General features: G+C 38.4%; 1 protein-coding gene across 4 annotated transcripts in view; it reads left to right on the top strand.

The window, feature by feature from the left end:
• The window catches only part of CRAMP1 (cramped chromatin regulator 1), a 51708-nt gene that overhangs the window by 9042 nt on the left and 20170 nt on the right, over window positions 1-22496 (top strand). For all 4 annotated transcript variants that reach the window (XM_075018278.1, XM_075018277.1, XM_075018280.1 and 1 more), the window contains exons 3-10: window positions 1999-2192; window positions 3885-4038; window positions 6177-6260; window positions 8933-8981; window positions 16929-17014; window positions 17749-17872; window positions 18994-19075; window positions 20150-21415. In XM_075018278.1, coding sequence (XP_074874379.1) covers window positions 1999-2192; window positions 3885-4038; window positions 6177-6260; window positions 8933-8981; window positions 16929-17014; window positions 17749-17872; window positions 18994-19075; window positions 20150-21415 — 2039 coding nt within the window. The remainder of the gene's footprint in view (window positions 1-1998; window positions 2193-3884; window positions 4039-6176; window positions 6261-8932; window positions 8982-16928; window positions 17015-17748; window positions 17873-18993; window positions 19076-20149; window positions 21416-22496) is intronic.

Below are 22496 nucleotides of genomic sequence, written 5' to 3'. Positions count from 1 at the left end.
TCTGATTCTTTTTCATGTTTTGCCTTACGTGCTTCCCTGTGGTGACAGTAATTTTCTTCGAAAGTGTCAAATAGTCATTCCTAGAAATAAAAGAAACATTAACATAAAAAAGGTCACAATGTCATGTTTTATATCAACTAGATATTTATTGTACGCAGGAAGAAAAAGTACTTTCACACATTGTACTCTCTTCCAGGTTTGATTTCAAATGTTTTTTGTTACTTGACCAAACAGCTTTTTTAGGATCTGGAGAAATATGGTTTTGTCCTCCAAAGGAGTTACTTTTAAATTGCAACTGAATAGTTACAGTTAAGATTTATGTACAAGTCTTTCAAATCTCTAAAGCATAGTAAGCCTATAACAGTTGATTCTTCTGGTACTCTTTTTAAAGTAATATTTGGATTATCAAACTGGAATATCCTGGTTCTTGAATGAGGGGGGGGGGGGTGTGTGTGTGTATAAACACTGAGTTTGTCAGGTAAACAAACTGTTTAATATAATTAAATTTTAAAAGGTAACTGAACTTTTTAAGCCTAAATATGAAAGAGAACTGTGCTAATGTGTGTAAAAGTTTGGGAAACTAGCTGGGACTGCTGTATTGTACAAGCTGGATTTATAAGCAAGTAAACTAAGACAAGCCAATTTATTATGAGATAAAACACAAAACATAAAGGAGAGTAACCAGAAAAATGGAAATGGTAATAAGCATTCTTTATAATGAGCAATGTATGTTTAATGTTAAAAGGCTTCTGTTTTATTAAGTGCACACCTGCATTGATAAGGGCAGTCAAATCCAAATAATACTACTTAGCAAAATTGAAGAGACTATATTTTGGAAATGTAAGTTACTGAGAATGGTTACATTGTCATGGAAGAAAAACAAGTGCACTTTTTGGGAGGTCTCCCTGGTTTCTGGATTAACATTCTGATTATCTGTTACAGTGTCAAACCAAGCATGTTTGGTTTGATTTCTGTTGTGAATAAATCACAGGTTTAAGGTGAATTGATAATGTTTTTTCTGATTAAAATGTCTTTGAAAGACTAATACTTTCAGAGGTGATTAAGAAAAAAAAAAGAAAAAAAAAGGAGGCTTTTTCTTATGAATTAAGGTGAGGGAATGGAATCTTACTGCATTACGTGTAGCTCTCACCTTCCTGCAGTTTCTCCACCCCATTTTCTTCTCTGTCCCCTACTTGAATAAACAGCAAATTCTCTTAGTTCCATCAGGTTTTATTTTCATTATAGTATTTCCAATCTTTGTAATTTTTTTTCTGATCCATGTTTTTTGGGGTGTTGGTAACTGTCAAAGGTACAATCAAGATTACACTTCTGTGCCATTTTTCCAAAAGCCACACCAGGATTTGGGGAAGGAGAAGGGGTTAGGACTTGCTGTCCTTTGGATACCTTGAATTATCCTAAATGGGCTAAGTGTCAGAGATGGTGCTCCTTATACTGAGGATCAGATTCTTGAGAATGCTGATCCATTGTCATGTGATGAACTAAAGTAGACATCTTTCAGGCTTTTTGTTACCACAGCTAGTTTGGAGGCAATAGGATCAAGACCAAAGACAAGGATATGAAATTGTGTATATTTTCTCAGAGCTATTAGTTTGCTTTACTGGTCACATCAATGTTCAGCATTGGTCAGAAGTTCCCCTCAGCTGCAGAGGGGCAACTGCAGAGCACACCAGTGTATAAGCGTCAGAGAGTGTGTTGTCTTTAGAGGTTGCTTTGGTATATTCCTGCTTATCTGTCTTATCTCTGGAAATACAAAATTAAGCCATTGAAACCTTCCCCTTGTTATTTGCTCTTTGAGATTTTATTTCTTTAAAACAAACCTTGTTATTTGCTTATTGTATTTCAGGTGAAATATCTTGGGGGAAAATAATTATATAGATGAGACCAGTGAAGGAGGAGGAAATTCTGAGTTCCTCCGTTACCGCTATCCATGAATCTTCCTCTTGGTTTGATACTCACTCTGGTCATGTTTTTTTGTAGCAGCAGATAATGGAGGGACTGCATCTGGTGGCACATCAGGAATTCCTGCCAACAATCCTGCTGGGAATTCCAAGTCAGCGGCAAGGAACCTGGGCTCTTCAGCTGGAGAGAAGGAGGAAGGAAAGAAGGTCAGACGGCAGTGGGAATCGTGGAGCACAGAGGACAAAAATACTTTCTTCGAGGGACTGTATGAGGTACATGTAGAGGAAAACAGCAAGCTTAGATGGCTTCATTTAGTATCTGGATATTCCTAAAGAAGGTTGATTGAATGGAGATTTACAGGAACAAAATGCATACGTACACATATACATTTGTTTGTCTATGCATATGTGTCTATATAGTTGGCTGTAAACCAGCTGTCAATCACAGGCACATTTCAAAAGTGTCAAGCTTTTTTGTTTGTTTGTTTTGAAATACACAGGAAATATTTGTGAGTTTTATTCATGAACGTTTATAATAATTTCAGTTATTTTTCAATTATGGTTCTGTTTTAAATGAGAAATAAATAAGTAATGTCCCCATCTCAACTTTCAAAAACAACACACTTAGGCTGTAATATTACCAAACAAGAAAACATGTCCTATTCTAATAAGAATTGTAGGCACGGTGTTTAGTCTTTCACCATGAAAAGGTTTGAGCCAGTTCAGTACTAGGGCTGAGAGACAAAGAAAAATTAGATCATCTTATCTTTTATCTCATATGATGTATATGATGTATTCCTGGTTGTCCTGTTTCTATGATTATTTTAAGAGCACTTCTGTTATGAAAATACATATTAAAGGTGTAAGCAAAAGCAGCAGTGGTGGGTTTTCTTTGCACGTGTGCATCTTTTTAAAAATATTGGTTTTTTAGTGGTAGGCATAATTCACATGTATATGTTTTGTGGACAAAATGAACACTTAAACACTGTTTTCTTTTTTTAACTCCTCTGACTTGCAGTAATGTTCGTGGGAACCATATAATTTTTAAGTCCCTTCATCGCTCAAAGAAAATGTAATGTGTTGGGGTTTTTTTTGAATGCTGAGGAAAAAGTTTAAAAATTTGCTCTAAGGTGGATTTGGGACTCTGTTTGGTCCCCCACTTCCATTCATTTTGTGTTACTACCTTTCAAAAGAGGTTTTCACTTTTTTTTTTAATTTAAATCAGTTCCAGCCTTTTTTGAATACTAAGAAATTTTGTGATAGCAGGAGTTCAATGATAATGTATATGAAATTAAATTTTCCTCTTTTGAACTCCAAGGATTTTATAGGAATTAGCTAGTTTTAAAGGGATACTTAGATGTCTCATTTTTATTTTTACCCTGAGAATAAACTTCTGAATGACCTACAGTGTAAAAATGTGTTTTCTGTAAGAAGTTTGTTTGTTTTTTTTTTAAATACAATAATTTCCTTCATTATTTGAAACTCAAATTTTGTACTTCTAATAACTGGAATGTGAAATTCACTTTAAATAAAAGTGAAGCTGTTAAATATAATAAGCTTTTCATTCACCTTAGAAATGGAAGTAGGAGGGAGAAGAGGAAAATAGAGGAAAGTAAAGAAAGCTAAGTGAGAAAGTTGGTATTTTCAGTTCTGCTACTTACCACATTTACAAGTAAAGTGGTTTGGTTTTTTTTAAGTTTGCTAGCAACTTGCAGTTTCTATTTTGAAACAGTTCAAGAAATTGGAAAGTAATTTATTTGACATCTATAGTGCATTTTATATAAAATAAAGGAAACCAGTGTCATCCTTTTGCTGTTGAGTTCTGATACCCAAGAATTTTGTTTATGACCAATGAAATCTAATTTCCCACAAAGAACCCCAAAGTCCCTCATGTTGTTTGAGTTGTCTTATGACAAGATTCAAGTTTGGGTTTGAGTATTTGGATTTGTTTTATTTTTTCTTCAGCATGGGAAGGACTTTGAAGCCATCCAGAACAACATTGCCCTGAAATACAAGAAGAAAGGCAAACCAGCAAGCATGGTGAAGAATAAGGAACAGGTCCGCCATTTCTACTACCGCACCTGGCACAAGATCTCAAAGTACATTGACTTTGATAATGGTTAGTATGCAATGAAATGGGCTTAGGATAGAGCTCGCAGTCTCATGAGGGTTGGAGTCCTGCCATTTAGTGCTGTCAGGGAGGGTAGGAATGGTGGAGATGAGAAATTAAATACTGAATAGGATGTCTTTGAACATGTCTTATTTTTGTTAGCATGGCCACATTGCAGTTCATGTTTTTTGAAAAATACTTCTCAAAAACTAGTATTTGTATCACTGCTTTTATATGAATTCACCACACCATAATAAATGCTGATCCTACTATTAATATTAGGGGAAAGCCAGATTCAATAAAATGTTTTTCTGTTCTCAAGAACACACCTTTGAGGACAGTTGCCTAAATGTTAGTCAGGCATGACTTCATTGAGCAAATTGACTCCAGCACTGCTTTGTGCTTCTTGGGGGAAGGTAGAAATAAATAGTCCGATATAAGTGTAAGTGGTGAAATACTTGTTCACACTTCAAATAAGCCTGAAATTGTATCGTTGGTTCAGTAACTTAGGATTCCCGGTGGCATATTCCCCTCTTTCCATTCTCTTCCTTCCTTCCCCTTGTTGAATGAAAAGGAACTTGGGAAGACATACAAACTGCAAGTGGTATTTTGTAAAAATAATAGTAATATATGATAACTGGTAGTTGATTTTTATAAAATGCATGCTCTTCAGTAGCAGGCAATGAGAATTCAAGTCAATTTGTGGGTAGCCTAATCTGAATAGCGAGTTAAATCTATTTTGGAGTGAACCGATTTTACCAAGACCCAGTTCTTTAGACTTTTTTAAGGTATGAAGAATGTCAGTTCTCCCATTAGCTTGTTGATCAAATAAAGATCTCCAGGGCTTTCCTGTCCTGATGCTATATTCTAAGTTGCATAAATCATGGCAGTTTCGTGGTGGTTGAATTTTTTTCGTCTTTAAAGAACTCTCCTTAACATCAGCAAAGATTTGCATAGTAAATTAAATCTATATGATTTGTGGCCAGAGCCTCTCAAATTAAAAATAACTCATTAATGAGAAATGGATATGACTAGAAAAAAGCTGAAGGAATGCAAACATAGTGTATAATGTAGTCTCTTTATGAAATTGTTTTGTCTGTTTCTGAGATTAGGTTATCTAAAGGAGGAGTTACACATGTAAAATACCTGTCATAAGGTGTATTTTTGAATTCCTTTTTCAAAACAAGACAGCATTTTAAGGTGAAACAAGTCATTAGTATTTTACTTAAAAACAAATGTTACAGCAAACACAGCATGGAAGTACTTTAAAAAAAACGAAGTCATGGAGGAACTTCATCTGTTTTCTGGGTAATGTACAGTTCTGTGTTTATACCTCTAAGGTCTGAAGTCTCATTGGCTGAAGGAATTTAAGAATTAGTGCAGTAGTTTGATTAGCTTTAGTATTGGCAGAAATATGTGTGGCTGGATTTTGAAATTAAATGAGTCTGCAAGTCAGAGAGAACTGAATTCTTGACGAATAGACAAGAATAAATATTTTCATCTGATTTGTAAACCACAAGACTGTCTTTCCTTGCTGTCATAGATATTTAGATCTATTAGCAATATTAATCTGCACATCATGGTGTTGATGAGAAAGGAGAAAAAAACCTTGTTCAATAAAATATGTGCAATTCTTCATATGAAAATTTAGAATCTAGAATTTGCATTAAATCTCCCAGGTGCATTCATGTGCCCAGAAGACACTCTCTGTCTTCTGGAAAATTCAGACCTACTTCTTAATTTTCATATAAGAAGAGTTCTGTATGTGTTTTCTTGGGGGCATCTGGACATTTCCTTTAGAAACTGTAAACAGTTAAGTGATATTAGAGTTAGCTTTATTATGAATCAGTTTTATTTTGCATATTGAACTGTTGCATATTTGTTTAAATTCTGTGGAAGATGCTTTGGTTTTTCTGTAATCTAAGAAATGTTGCATTTCCCAGATTTAAGTCACCAAAAGGAAATTGGTGAACCTATGTCTTTATAGTGTTTCTTGAAACAGAACTTAGTCTTACATTGATGAGATGTTTGTCTCATCGTTGAAAATACAAATTATGTCATTTTCAGTGTTGAAATGAGTATCTGCAATGTAGCTGTGTAAGAGTATCTGCAATCTGCATCTCACTTAAACCTTTTCTGCTTTTCAGTGTTTTCTCAAGGGCTGAAAAAATCCTCACTGGAGCTTTATGGCTTAATCTGCTATGGGGAACTAAGGAAAAAGATTGGGGGATGTGAGTATGAATGACATAAAATTATTTTTATATGGTAGAATCAGAAGTTTCTACCCTTGAAGTTGGCAATGTCTAGTACAGTTTCACTTTTGAGTTACTCAGAATCTGTATTCATTGCATTCTATTGCAGTAATCTGTGGTACCGCTTTTTCATTAAATGTATTTCTTTTTTAAAGACCTTCTTAGTCTGTTGCATTAGTCCCCTTTTTATTTGACATTTCTTTAGCTTTTGCTATCTGTGGAATGCAGTGCATGTAATACCCACAGATGACAGGTAAATGTATATGCAGCTTAGATTATCTGTCTATTTTATTATTATTGAAAACTAAGCAATTAGATGTGTAAATGATTTCATTTGCACCCACAATTATTTCTGCCTATGCAATCCAAATCTGGGGTGGTGCCTTTCTCTAAGTCATTCTCTAAATCTTTACTTAATTGAACCCTGCAGATGAAAAAGCATTACAAATCATAAACAGGAATAACAACTTTACTGGCTAACCAAGATACATTCTGACCTTGTCAATCCTGGAGGCTGGTTTTGTCTGCAAGGGTGGGTGTAGACAGATGAGTGTGTGCCCTACCAATGCTCCCCCATTTTCTAGAAGTTGATTAGTTGCATTAGCAAAATATTTGAGCTTAGGTTTAGTACCATGTTCGTAGCATCATAGAATGGTTTGGGTTGGAAGGGGCCTTTAAAGGCCAACTAGTCCAACCACCCTGCAATGAGCAGGGACCTCTTCAGCCAGATCAGGTTGCTCAGAGCCCCGTCCAACCTGACCTTGAATGTTTCCAGGGATGGGGTATCGGCCACCTCTCTGGGGCAACCTGTGCCAGTGTTTCACCACCCTCGCTGTAAAAAAATTTCTACCTTATATCTAGTCTGAATCTACCCTCTTTTAGATTAAAACCATTACCCCTTGTCCTGTCACTACAGGTCCCACTAAAAAGTCTGCATCCATCTTTCTTGTAAGCCCTGTCTAAGTAAGAAGGTCTCCCTGGAGCCTTCTCTTCTCCAGGCTGAACAACCAACCCTCTCAGCCTTTCTTCATGGGAGAGGTTCTTTCAGCCCTTGGATCTAACAGGTCCATGTCTGTCTTGTGCTGGGGACCACAGAGCTGGATGCAGTACTCCAGGTAGGTTCTTGCCAGAGCAGAGCAGAGGAGCAGAATTACTTCTCTCGACCTGCTGACCACGCTGCTTTTTATGCAGCCTGGGATACGGTTCTCATGGTCTTTATGGCTTCCAGACTAGAGACAGCTCTAATGCAACTAGCTTGGAGAATGGGCAGAAGAACATGCACTGTATGCACTAGTCCATGCACGTATACCTTATACACGTATCTCTGTATTTTTTTTCATTTGTCCCCAAGTTTTTTGTAGAGTCAGTTTTATATTATAGCGCATCTTCTACATGTTTTGAGACAATTTGAGAGACATGGAAAATCATCAAAATACTTTCACTTCTTTGTAGAGTCATACTAGTTGCAAAGTGGAAAAGACAAGAAAGCTTTAATGAGTGGATGTGTACAATTCCTAACAGAATCATGGTATTTTGGCAGATATTTTTTTTTTTTGCTATATTATTTCCTCACCTGAGATTTTTACTGTAATGTCATGAACAAGACTGTTGTGAATGTTCATACTGACTTTATTCTGTTTGTTCAAAGATCTCCAGTGTGTTAATTCATCTTGGAGAAGCAATTTTGAACTGTTTCATGACAAAGAAGGTGCAGAGGCAAGACAGATTGCATTGTCAGTAGAAATCAGCATTAGTGTTTCTTCCCTACGTCCACATCTTGTCTTAAAAGCATCAACAGACCCTCCTTGCTGTGACTGGGAATAAGGTTTCACACAGTCACCATGGCAATGCATGCATACTCTGTGCTTCTGTCTTTTTATAACTTTGGTACTTGGTTACGTATTTTACCCAATGTCGCTTGGAAAATTCTGGTGTCCAAGACCAAATGGGCTTAAGCCACAAGCCTCTACAGCCAGTTTATGAGAGGTCTGTTTTGCAGCTGGTGAAACCTTGTGGTATTCACCTAGTCCCATCTTCCCAGAAATTGAGATGACTTCTGTAGAGCTATTGAGACATGAAAACATGTCAGAATACTTTCAGCATTGCCAGAGGGAGGTTAATTGTTCAGTAAATAGATCTGGGCCTAACTATCATAGGGAATATATATCAAGTTACCATAATGTCCATTTAAAAATGTGCTGTATAATACATAGAAGAAAAGTGTGGGTTACATGTGCATTTTGTTATTTTTGTTTACTTTTTTTATTGCATTCAGTACTATGAGGGCTTGATGCTCTTTCATTACACTGTGCTGCCTTAGCAACAGAGATTGAGCAGGAAGATGAGGAAGCTTTTCTTTTTAATACTGCAGTGTCAGATTAACGCCCAGCAACCCAAGGTGACTGTAGTGCCTAAACTAGGGTCATTTAATCCATGAGTAAAATGTAATTTTCATGGTAAGGATTGTATAAAGCTTGCACGTTACAAAACCAGAAACTTTTCAGAAAGGGCATGTTACAGCACATTTATGCACCTTAATCCTATGTAAGAATGAAATGTAATACCCTTCAAAACAGAACAGGACACAAAAAAAGGTCATGACTATATCACTTTAAATCCTAATTCACTGTTCTATCCCATTTCATGTAAAGGTATGGATGACAAGAACGCAGCTAAACTTAATGAGCTCATTCAAGCCGGGTAAGTAAGAACTTATTCCTGAAACTCTTAAAACTGGGTTGTTCAGCAGCGTGGTTGTTGAATTGGTGGTCCAGAGTCTAGGGGTCATTTCTTACTTTGTTAGAGCTGTAGTTTCCCATTTTCCATTCTTTGTTTTGTATGTGGGGTTTTTTTCTCCCTTTTTCCATGAAGCCATTAATTGTTATTAGTAGTAAATGATGGGTGGTTTTAAGAAGGTAATGAAATGAGAATTCTTTACAGAAGCTGACATTATAACTATATTGATTCACTACAGGGAATACAGAATCATAGAATTGTTTAGGTTGGCAAAGACCCTTAAGATTATCAAGTCCAACTGTTAACCTAGTGCTGCCAGTCACCACTAAACCATGTCCCTAAGTGCCATGTCTACAGGTCTTTTAAATCCCTCCAGGGATGGTGACTCAACCATTCCCTGGGCAACCTGTTCCAATGCTTGACAACCCTTTCGATGAAGAATTTCTTCCTAATATCCAGTCTAAACCTCCCCTGGTACAACTTCAGGCCATTTCCTCTTGTCCTATCGCTTGTGACCTGGGGGAAGAGACTGACCCCCACCTCTCTACAACCTCCTCTCAGGTAGCTGTAGAGAGCGATCAGGTCTCCCCTCAGCCTCCTTTTCTCCAGGCTAAACAACCCCAGTTCCCTCAGCCGCTCCTCATAAGACTTGTGCTCTGGACCCTCCACCAGCTTCATTGCCCTCCTTTGGACACACTCCAGCACCTCAGTGTCTTTCTTGTAGCGAGGGTTCATCTCTAAACAGTTCTGCCAACAGTGCTCAGGAGTCTTGACTTTCAGACCTGAAATGACACTTCCAGTACACCATAGGCTTCAGCCCTCCAGTCACTTCTGCATCTACGTGACTTTAAGAACAAGTATTCTCTTTCACTTCAAGAAAGAATTGTGGGATTTGGGGGTTCAGTCTTGGCAATGTACTTTTAGAATACAGAAGGGGTTAGAAGCTGCTGTACTATTAGAAGTGAGGGAATACCTGATATATTTGTATGTAAAATTTTCTGAAGTAGTCCTTTTAGCATTTGTGTACTCTAAACTGAAATCTCTTTCAAAGGATGTTATTTTATGGAGTATGATCATTAAGCAGGCATCACTCAGCAGACACTGGCTTGTCCTAATAATGTCTTTAAAAGCAATTTGAAAATAGTATTATTTTCTGTCTGTTACATATACCTTTTTACTTTTGGCATTTGTGCTTTTAGGGTGCTTCATCGTAGCAGACAAATTATTGATGAAATAAACTTTACTGTAAACAGGAGGAAGGGTTTGCCCACTCAGCAGCTGCTGACTTTTTGACTTGACTTTACCTAAAATGGGTACTTGTTGTTGTGCCTTTGTATTGTTCACAGACTGAGTTTCCAAATGAGTTCCTTACAATTTATTAACCTTTAATCTCCTGGGAGATGCACTTTGTCCAGTCTGCTGTTCTGTTGCAGGTCTTGAATGTGATTATTTATGAAATCACTTGTTCCTTCTTTTGTTAACTGTAAAGTTTGAAATTAGAAGAGAAATTGCCCTTTGGCTTGGGTTTTGTACAATTAAGAAAATCTTACCAGTAAGTTTTTTCATATAACAAAATGATTCTTAAAGCCAATTACTTCTTTAAATTGGAGTTATCAGCTAAAATAGCCCTGGGATGAGCCTTTTTTCGCTGGTGTCCTGAATATTTGTAGAGTTCAGGATGTAGGATGTCATTTTGGTCTCTCTGTTGTGCTGGAGAGCCTTTCTAATACTGTGTCATCCAAATAGACTAAACCATAATAAACGAGACTGATGAGTTTTAGCAAGCTGTAGCATCAGTCTAGCACTTCACATGATTAAGGCCTTAGTTGTTATTCTTAATTGTTAATGAGGACTAATGATTTCTATGAAGTCTAGGTGTTTATTCTGTAAAAGCCAGTCTTGTGACAAACCGTTTTGCAAACAGGAGTCTTTGCATTTGAAAATACTAATGCTAATCTTCTAACCAAAAACTAGAGTGTACATAATATTAAAATTCTTAGGCAGTTCAGAAATAGTTGCTCTTGTATAGGACTTTTGTCTACCAGATGGAAGACACATTTTTGCTTCTCTTTTTCTCCTGCATCTCTTACCCAGTTGGTGGGTAAACTTTGTCAGTCGAAGAGGAGCAAACTGTGCAGGGAAACAATGTTCACTTTTTCGTCTTCATTACGACCTGGATGTCTACATCATCTGAATTAATCCCCTGCATGTGCAGGGCATCCTCATATGTCACACAAGGAAGCACATTCCATATATCCCATTAGATTAAACTTTCCATCTTGCTCAGTGATGTTACAATTCTATGATCCTCCTCTCTTATTTGTAAGCAGTTCTTTTATTCAGTTCATAACACATTTCTTTCAAGTGTGATAGTCCTCCTTTTCCTCTGAGTGCAATGCACTTTGTAAGGCTTGTCACTATGTTGAAAGTCTTGAGTGAAAGTGAATCAAAAGCAATTAAAAATGGGGACTGTGAACATGCATTATTCTGATGATCTTTTCCTGAAGTAGGTAAACATTAGCCTTGTTTAATTGGTAAGAAAGGTCAAGAGAGGCTAAGATTGTGAGGAGCTACCTGGCAATTTATTTGCAGCATGACTCTAGACCCTGGAGTTACATATTCTAATTCAGTGCTTATTTTGCTTATGTTACACATCATCTCTGGCTTTCTGTGATAATTACATGGTGTATGGTAAAACAAATGACCCTGTGAGGTGCTCATAAGAAAACCATATTTAAAGTTTTCCCAGTTGAGCTTATAACACAGGTCACAGATACTAAATGGTGCCTGAAAACTTAGTCAACTAGCAGTTTCAGGTAACAACAAAATCTTTGTGTGAAATGTCCCTGTTTGGTTATTGAAGTTAAGGCCATTCACTGGTATACGTCTCTGTACTTGTCTTCAGAATTTCAGTAACATGTAAAATCAGGCTAGACCATAGCCTTTGGTACAGTTGTAGCTGAATGAATTGGAGATCTTTATCAAAGTTTAGATATTTATAAATGCAAGGGAAAGATAAGAATTGTTCTGTCCAGTTTTGTAACTGGTTTGAGTAGTTTAGCATACTCATGTCAACACTGGCCCACATGAACTGCTTGAAGAAGCTTTCAGAATCGCTAAGCAAGACAACTACGAAACAAAGCTCCCTTAGAAATTACAGGGAATCTGAATGACTTTCTGTCCAGTCCTTTGTTGCTAGCTTTTTATTACAGCAACGATATGTCACTGGATTGTGTGATTAGGATATATAACAATGAAAAACTATTTCTGGCAGTATATCAGAACTGCTCAGAAACCTATTTAGATAAACTTAAGCCAAAGCTTTTTTGTTTTGTTTCACTTTTAGGAGTGAAACATTTTAATTTAACTTAGGTTTTGTAACAATCTCTACATTTAATAAAAAAATAGATTTGAAGAAATACAAGTAGTTTCTGGGTATGTTTGTAATAAAAAAATAGATTTGAAGAAATATAAATAGTTTCTGGATATGTTTGTAGATCTGTAGGATTTGTGGATGGGTTAAAAAAACCCAAACAAACCACAACAAACACATAATTAAAGAAATACTGTAAATACGCAACAGTTAAAGCACAGTACTACTGTTAGCATATGTGTTTTTGCCCCTCGACCTGAGAGGCTCTTAATATCACAAGTAAGAAAGACCGTTAAAGACAGAAACTTTTAACACGTATTGATTGATCTGGCTGGTTCAGTTCTGGGTGTGCTTTGTGTGGAGTGGGAGTGATCCTTCATTGTCTTTGATTTCCTTGTAAACGCTGTTTGGCATGCTGAGGGGTATTTGTAACTCCCTAAAAATCTTGATAATAAAATTGCAATTCATCCTGAAAAAAATTGTATACAAAAAAGATCTTTTTAAGTAGGTAGAATATGCTCTTGGTCTCAAGTTATACTAGTAGTTCTTAATGCATATTCAGTAGCATAACTTTTTTTAAGATTTACCATTTTCTGCATTTGGAGACATCCAGGATCTAGGGAAGGGAAGGGAAGAGAAGGAAATAAGTATTGCTAAGATAAGAGTAGTTCTGTTTCAAGCTGTCTCATTTTTTATCGTGCTTTTCTTTTAAATTAGTAGAACTATTGTTTCTACTAGTAGAAACTACTACTGTTCTAGTAGAACAGCCTCCCAGCCATGGATTTCAATTAGGAAGCTACAGTCTCTAAATATATCTAATTTTATATTAGTTTAAAGCATAACTTATTATCAGACTCTCCCTAGTTTGCTTGAAGCCCATCATACTTTACGGAAAAGGAAATTCGGGGAATTATTTCTGACTCTCCAAGCACAACACCTGAATCTAGAGAGCTGGGATGCTACTTCTAAAATGTATTTTAGGGAACAATGAAAATAAAAGTATTGATGGCTGTAGTCATGAAAGAGTGCTGTAGTGCCAGGGTGAAAAGTTCCATGTGAAGTTTTTAATGTTGTTTTGCCCAATTTCTGTGGTCTGTGTTGTTTCATTTACTGAGCAGTGTACTTTGCTAACTTCTAAACTGTGCCATTCCCACTCAGCACTTGGGGAATACCATAGTTCCTGCTCCTCTTTTAGAGCTATCAGCAGTTTTGCATTTGTCTTCTTTCCTCCAATATGATTTTTCTCCTAGGGGTTTTTTTGTGTGGTTTTTTTTTTTTTTAGTATTTTTTCTGTAATATGTTTTTCACACTTCTTTTCTGGCTTTTATCCTAGGTTTTGGTGGGTGGGTTGTTTTTTTTTTTTTCCCCTCTCTGCCTTTTAAGCATAGCTACAAATGCAGCCAGGAGCTTATAATGCTGATCCATTGTTCATGTGTGAGCTGCTCCATGGTGGTAACAGATAGTTGGTATCTGCAAGCCAAAGTGCAGCTGAGCAGGTGGTAGACAAATAGATCAGGAGCAACTGCCAGGAAGCCTGACTCAATAATAAATGCTTTATGACCAACTAGTTAGGCTCTTTAAGAGAAATGGAAAATACGAAAAATGAACAGCAGTGCTTTTCTTCTTCTTTTTCTTGATCAAATTAGTTCAGCTGTTCTACGTGGATCAAGTAGGCTTTTGAGCATTCAGGCCCTTCTTTCAGTCACCTTCAAGTCATGTGACAGAACAATTTCCACAAAGCTTGTCTGTTTTATGTAGTCATACCAGTTAATCTCAGAAGAAATAATGTTCTCCCCACAACACCCTTCTCATTTATACCCTTACAGTGTTAAAGTTACAATAATAATACTAATGCTATTTTTGACTCTTCACTTGAATGCAGCTACTTCAAGGGCACATTTGATAAAAAGGTGTTGCATTAGCTAAAATCATGATGCAGGAGGAGAGTCTCAGCTTGCACAAGTAGTCAAAAGAATTTGCTGTCCTAAAGTAGTAGTGCAATTTAGCAACCTGTTTCAAGGTGCATTGCATTATTGGATTTATTTTCACTGGCTTTAGTGGATTGTGTGTGAGGCTATTACGAAACTTTCTTTTCCACTAGAATGGAGGGGGGGGACATCTAGGCGTGTCTTCACTAAGCAAAGAAATCATTACAGCAGTTCTGATTGCTATAATGCTGTAATTAACTCCTTGCAAGAGCAAGGAAGACGATAATCTTGGCATGTTCATGCAGCAGCATTGTTTTCCGTAAAACTGTTCTATTACATTCCCAGACTTTGCGTTTTCTAGTAGTTGGGTGCATTCATGCATCCTATCATCTCAACATGAGCTTTATAAAATTGCTTACTGTGATGAACAGTGTTAGTGGTAATAGAGTAAATGTAGCTTTTGTCGAATCCCTGTAGTTAAAGGCAAAAGGTATTTGTTGTGAATCATGAGGATGTGTTACTTTAGCAGAAAACTGTGTAACAGGAAGAGTGATTTCTAGGAGCTACAGTAAAAGTTGAAGACCTTTAGTTATCAGCTGTTTTTTTAGTTACTGTTCTTTGAGGAAATAATAATAAGCACTGGACAAAGAAATCTATCTAGAGTTTTTATTTACTGCAAATTCTCTAGGTTCTGCCAAGTCCTTCAGGTTTTGTACCAGGCACTTTTATACTAGGCTGCTGCTTCTGACTGCTGGCTGAGACCAAAGTTTGGGCTCGTGAAGAAAAGTGGAGGTTCTCCACCTAAAGATTCAGACTCAAGAGAGAAGCTGTCCAAACATTGACCAGCTAAATTTGAGAGCAGCAGAACTTGTAGTCGAGTTTCCTGTCTTCAAACATTGCAGTCCCTGTTGACTTGACATAAGTGAGTTTGGGTTGATTCATACTGATCTTGTCCTCACGTGTATTGAAAATCAGTTTATTTACACATTAAAAAAAAAAAAAAAAAAGGGTGCTAGCTGCAGATGATTAAAATTTTTTTTAGGAGATTTATTTTCTAAAATACGCAAATATGCTGATTTTCTGATAAAATTATATCTGTACTTTAATACAATGATGAGGATATTGACCCTCATTCATTAAGGCTAAGCTGTCCATTGCAATGACCAGGAGGAAGTTTTACATTTCATTGTTACATTATGTCATTGACTAGATATCCATGAGTCTCACTATGTCCGAGTCTTTCCACTGGCACAGATTGACCATTGTACTTGGGGGACCCACTATCTTGTTGGATTCGTTTCCAACAATTCAAATTAGGGTTAAGTTGAAAGGGGGAAGGTAACAACAATGCCTCTGTTAGAGCAGCTGTAGTGTTGTCTGCAGTTGCAGATGTGGAAATAGGAAGCACTATTTAAAACCAGGCAGGTGCTCTTGGGTCTTTTTTATTTTTTCTGAAGTAGCACCATTGCTAGTTTCTTGTCAACACTTGAGAGCCTTCTCCTCTCTTCATTACTTGAGCCATCACTACTTCTGTGTCAGAGCTTGTGAGAAAGAGTGAGGGCTAACGTATTCCCTCTAGCTTCTGGTACCTCAGTGCAGATTGAGGAAATTTGCCCTTCCAGCCCTGGGATATTCTGAATCTATAGAAGTTTACAGCTTAGTAATTGGAACTTTTGAGCTGCTCACCTCATCAACTCCATCTTCTCAGGTCTGGCTTCACTTCTGCTGCCCTTTTGTGTGTTTCCCTCATAGCAGTGCAGATAAGTGCTCTTTCTGCCTGATGTTGTCTTCCTTACAGCATAAGAAAAAATAAGATCCTGCTGTAGGAATATTCTCCGTAACTTCTTTTCATTTTACTTGCAAGGATTTGTGTTCAATCCTGCTGTTTCTATGCTAGCTGATCCTTATTGCTTGAACTATTAGGTAGTAAATACTGCCATCAGTAACTTTGTTGGTTTCAATGCCTGCATTTTAAGTCTCTAGAAAGAAAACAGGGCTGACTGAGTGAAGAAATCAAATAGTTCCACTGTGTGCAAAGAAGAATGGCCTCTTGCTTTTAAGGATCTTTATAGCTGTTAATGTGGTATTAAAGCTAAAAGCCAGTGAAATCATACTGTAAAAGTTACTTTGTTCAGATTCCCGCACAAGCTGTTAGACCTCATTTCTGCAACAGATGCGGTGTTGATATTCCAGAATGGAAAACTTCAAAAACTTTAGATCTTTTTCTTCCCATAATTAAGAGTTAGGAGTATAAAGAGGAGACTAAAGCAAAACCACTTGTCTTTTATGAATAAGCTGTCTCTGAGGGTATTCTTCAACCGAAGTAACTTAATTCTAGTCCACTTCATAAAATAGCGGTCCCTTCCTAAGTGGACAGCCCAGTGTTTCATGAAAGTCCGGAAGAAGAGGATCACAATAGTAGCATTTCTATAATGAAAAGTGAGGTGATAGAAAAGATTGAATGCTCTTGTGAATTAGCACTGCAAACCCTTACATTCCTTTGTTCATTCCTATAGCCGTGATTGTATTTGACTCTGTGTCCCTAATACGTATGTATCCACAAACTTTTATCAATGGTGCCTGTAAATACTTCTCTTTCAATGTGTTCAGGGCTACGACTGTTCGTTACAAAGGCAGAAACCTTCGTATCAAAGCTCCGATGTGCAGGGCTTTGAAGAAACTCTGTGATCCAGATGGTAAGTAAGAGACGCTGGAATGTGAAAGGGTTTTAACAGATGGTCGGAAGAATATGAGAGAGAGTAGGCCTGTTTGGATGTGTACATCACTGGCAGGGGAGTTTGTGCTATTTCACGTTTGTGTTGGGCACAGATATGTCTGTATTGTCTTACTCTGTTTGCGTGTATAATCCCAGTAATTTCAGGGCCCACCCAGCTCTCTAAGTCTTGGACTACGTCACTAGCTAAATTGAAAAGGAAATAGCTATACCAGACAAGATCGCTACTGCTTTACCAGTTGTGCAAAGTTTAGTCCCTTGTGCCAGTGAATAAGCAGTAGTATGTTGTTTAGCAATGAGCATTTTTTACTTTTTTTACCTTCTCTAGTTCAGCTATCTGTGATTTTTTTTTTTTTTTTTTTTATTTCTTCTTCCTTCCCCCCAATAAGCAGAATCAGTGCAGTTTAAAGGTCTGAAATACTGTACTTGTTCAAAGTTTCCAGCCACCTGATTTTTACACTGCTTGCTCAACTGGAAGCTCCAGTACCACTGCAGTGTCCAAGGAAGTAAATAAAACTTATTGGAACAGGAAGTAATCTAAAGGAAGCAGGCTCCACTGGTGAAGCTGAGCTGCTGAAGTTGTCTGTAGGTGATGCTGATGTCTGTGATGTTTTTTTTCACGTAACTGAGCATACAGTGTTCTGATTGAGTTGTCCTTGCTTTGACCCATGCCCTTTGTGCTTCATCTCCCTTCAGGTGTTAGTGATGAAGAGGACCAGAAGCCAGTACGTCTTCCTCTCAAGGTCCCTGTGGAGTTGCAGCCACGAAATAATCATGCCTGGGCTCGAGTACAGAGTCTTGCCCAGAATCCACGGCTTAGGTAATGAAGAACTGATTGTGGTGCTCAGAATAGAATAGGGCAATATACGAGCAGCATTCTGGCATCTTCCTGTCTCTTCAGGGTGCTCTTTGCCAACTGGGCAGTTCATCTTTGATAGTGCAGTTTGCCTAAATGTACTTATTCTGAAGGCTTTGTCCAACCAGAGAAAGTGATAGTTGTAAACATGAGATACCAGACTTGAAAATTAGATTGTTCTTTATATCTTTTAATTTGAGTAGTGAAAGGAGCCACTAGAGTTGGAGATGAATATACTTCGTGCCACTTACACCCAGTTGTCAGAGCAGAGTGCAAGTAAAGTGGAGATACGCAGCACTAGTTCTACTAAAATTTGTATTGAATATACCATAAGACAGAGGCACAGGGGACTGAAGTAAAACTGGTCAGAGGCGCCTGCATCAAGACTCTGAACATGTCAACTGCAACACAGTGATCCTAGCAGAAAGGAAGGTATTTGTAGCTTAATCTCCTCCCTGCAAAATGTAGTTGGTGCTGTTGTTTCAGTGCCTTCAATGGCTGTTCATCCTAGTACTTGCATCTAGTCCAAAACTCGGGGCAGAAAACAGGAGGCCTCTGGGATGTTGATTGTTCTTTCAAAAAGAGTACTTCAGTATAATGACTAAAGATCATGCAGAGAGGATAATTAAGATTTTTTACCATTAGGCTTATTTTGTAAAATGTTTTGGGAGCAAAAAGTAAATGTTTGCAGGGTTTTTTTTTATGCCCCTTTTTCTCTTTCTTCATGTGGTAGCTTTGTGCCTTGCCTGCACTTTTGCAGTTTAGCTAAGTCTTGCCATCTTTTGCTATCTTCTTCTTCCAGCTGGAGAAACTAATATCTTGAATCATGGCAATCAGATTTATCTGATGGGCTTTTAGATCTTTCTCAGTTGTGAGTTATATAGATTTTAAAGTTGCGGGATAACATATGTTTTTGTTTTTCTTGTTTTTTTTCTTAGAGCTTGGGAGTGGTAGGTGTGTTCTCTGTGCTTGTATTACAGAATGCCAGTTTCTTCCCTTAATTCCCATTCTAGCATTGAGGCTGTGATTTGAACCTCTGCTGAAATTTTTTCTCTGTTCCCTTAATTTGTTTATCTGGCATACAGGATGATTGTGGAGTTGCATCGGAAGGTCTCCAGCCTCATTGAGTTCCTGAAGCAGAAGTGGGCTCTCCATGAAGTGCGTATTGTATCCTTTTTCTGCTACTCTGTTCTGTATGCTGTGTCCTGGGAGCAATTACCCTCGTATTCTAAGTTCATTTTTGCCTTGGGAATGTGACTCTATCTCATAAATTCACCATCCCTTGCTTAGTAAAGGTAGGGGTCAGTTTCTCAGCATCACTAATGGAACCTTTTGTGGGAAAACCCATAATATTCCACTTTTATCCAAACTCTTCTCTGCTGTGATCCCCTGAAAAGCTAGTTAGTAATAAATGAAGCTCCCTGCCTTTATTTCACTTCCTTAAACAGTGAGCTTACTCTGTTTCTTTGTAGATGGGAGACAACCATAGAAGCCTGGATGATAACTGATAATTTTGTTTCCAGTTGCAGCAAAAAGGTTAAGGACAGATCTTTCCACTTGCTTTATGCAGTTCCACCAATGGAAGGCTTAAGCTTCTTGTCTAGGTAGCTCTGCTATCTGTTATGTATCTATATGCTGTCTGAGCCATACTACATTAGAGATTACCTTACCTCTGAACTTCGATCCATGGAGTAGGAGGATTTGTGAGTTAACAGCCATTTTGTTCTCCTGTTGACTGGTGTGCTATATCCTGTTCTTAGTCCTTTAATTCAGGCTTTTCTTTTTAATTTGTGAGTCTGAAAGAAGTAACAGCATGGCACTTGAAACTTAGAAGGATGTCAAAACATGGAAGGTGGGGGTTACTGCACAGAAAGGGTGGTCTGTTTTGCTATACAGTGACGTTGGGTTTTTTACTTGGTTTTGTTGGGGTTTGTTTGTTGGTTGGGGTTTTTTTACCATTACAATGGTGTGTGAAGCAGAGAGAAGTAATTTTGTCTGGAACAGAGATTTAGTTTCTTGTAGCAGGTCTTCAGTGTAGCCCTTACCATCACAAAAGGACTTAAGTTCTGATCATAGAGTCTTCATACCTATGCTGAATAGAGAATGTGTCCTTGATCAGCTATGTTTTTTGGTTTGGTTTGGGATTTTTTTTTTCTTTTTTTTTAACTTGCAAAGTAGGCTACCAGGTGCTTTTTTGGAAGGGGCGCATGATTGTTGTATTCTTTGACGCATCTTTTTTAGCGAAAAACACTAGAAGAACGGCAACTTCAAGACTCCAGAGACTCAGAAACAAGAGGTGGCTTCTCAGAGGAGAAAGTAATGCTCCATCTCTTTCCAGGAGAGAATTGTACACTCACTCCACTGCCTGGGGTAGCCAGAGTGGTCCACTCCAAGGCTTTCTGCACAGTGCATTGGCAGGAAACTGGCAAATGCAAACAGAACACGAAAGACTCTCACTTACTACCCCCTGCACAAATCCTAGGCATACAGAGTGGTCAGGGGACAGCTAGGGGACAGCTAAAATACACACGGGGAACAGAAGGTAAGGGTGTTGGAAGGGCAGAGAGCACTACAGAGTCAAGCAGAACCTCTCAGCCCACAGCTGAAGTTTCTGCAAGCACTGAAGATGGCGCCCCAGAGCCTGGCCTGGTGGAAGGAACAGCTGCAAATCTTGGCATCACTAATTCTCTCCAAAAACCGCCTTCTGGACTTCAAGATCCAGGAGGAAACCACGAAAAGCTGAGCTCAGTGGCCTTCTGTGTGGAGGGCAGGGAGGCCCTGGCTAGTGACCAAGCAGCTGTGCTACCATCGTGCAGCACAGCTTGTGCTTGCAGTAAGATCCCTGATGTGGAGGAACTCTCTCTGCTCGATCCATTCCCACGGTACATGAAGTCCTGTCAGGACCTGATCGTCCCAGAGAAATGTTCTTGCACAGACAAACTGCATGGGAAAGAATCTGGTCCAGCAGCTGGTGATACTTCTCCTGTGGCTTTTCCAAGCGGGAAGAGCGCAGAGACGTCTGACTCCTATTCACAGCTACCAAGAGGTGGTGTGGCTTCACCCAGTGGTGGCCCATCCAGATATGAAACTCAGGCTAGCCACAGCCAGGGCCAGCAGCTTGATGCTTGTACCAAGGATATAACAGATGCAGTAATGGAGGATTCTCAAGAGAAGCAGGGCTCCTCATTTCCACCTCCACCTCAGGGACAATCTAGTACAAAGTCTCTCAAGGATGACCCAAGCCGGCTCTCTCAACAGGTTAGAGAAGAAGGATGGAGTCTAAGAACTTCTGAGAGCCTTACGCTGGCTGAAGTCTACCTCATGATGGGCAAACCGAACAAGTTGCAGCTGGAATATGACTGGTTGGCTGTCTTGGAGCCAGAAACCCAGGATGCTAAGGAGCAAACATCCGAGTCAAGTGCTGTTCCTGCATGTACCACCTTTCACAAGCAGAGACTCCTAAACTGCCTTTTAAAACTCATCTCTACTGAAGTCAATCCCAAACCAGTAAGTAGCTCTTGTTCATGCTCCAGATGCTAAACTCTTTCTTGATCTGGGGAATAATTGCCCAGTCGTGTTTTCATAGTAAATCAGTGACCAGCCTTGTCAAGATCTTGGAGATTCCTGTGTTTAAAAAACAAAAAACAACCCCCCCCAAAACTCCAAAACAACCCAAAAACCACACCACCACAACCCAGCTTGCTACGGAGTGGACTTCTCCTCAATATGCTTCATTTGCTTTTTACACTACCTTTTAATTTCTGGTTTGCTGGGAGACTCAATGGTATTACAGTGAACATTTAATGTGACTACTGAAAAGATCAGTCATGAGGTTAGGTTAGGTAGGTGCCCTCTATTCTCTCTCAGGTTCAGAGAACCATAGAACAGCCCAGGTTAGAAGGGACCTTGGAAGATCATCTGGTCCAGCCTTTTGTCGGAAATGGAGCCAAGATGACAAAGGGAGCCTAGATGAGATTAATATTCCACTTGAAAACTGCAACCCTTAATTTCCAATGTTTATATAGTTCAAGTTACACTAAGTGTAAGTGTGAAAATAATTTTATTTCTTTGGGATAGCATAGCCAATATAACTGCACCTGCCACAGTGATTTTTGTAAAAGTTCCCAGACTCAAGGATAGTTGTTTAACAGACCCAGAAGAATACTTTCTTCCCTAGGCAGACAACTGGGAATGAACTTGCTTTCCGTCTCGTGCATTGTAACCAATGTTTAAGATCTGCCCCTATGATACCTGGGCAGCCACTTCCACCAAGTGCAACTGATTGAAACTTAGTAAAACATCCTTTTAAAGACCAAAAAGACACTGAATTCAACAGATGTGACTGAATGCCTGTGGTGGAGATGCGATGAGTTAAAGATGCCATTTGCATTCTATTCCAGCATAGGATGCAAATGTATCACTATTCCCAAACACATGTAGTTCTTTGATCTTTCTTTGTTGGTGCAGAGTTAACCCCCCTCAAAGGTCCTTTTGATCCTGATATTATAGACATAGAATGTAGGATTTTATAAATTTAAAACTATCTGTGCTCAGATACAGCTCCAGATATAGACTTTGTTTAAACTGT

This window comes from Buteo buteo, chromosome 29, assembly GCF_964188355.1.
Source record: "Buteo buteo chromosome 29, bButBut1.hap1.1, whole genome shotgun sequence".
Taxonomy (NCBI): domain Eukaryota; kingdom Metazoa; phylum Chordata; class Aves; order Accipitriformes; family Accipitridae; genus Buteo; species Buteo buteo.
This window is presented reverse-complemented; position numbering and strand designations above follow the sequence as displayed.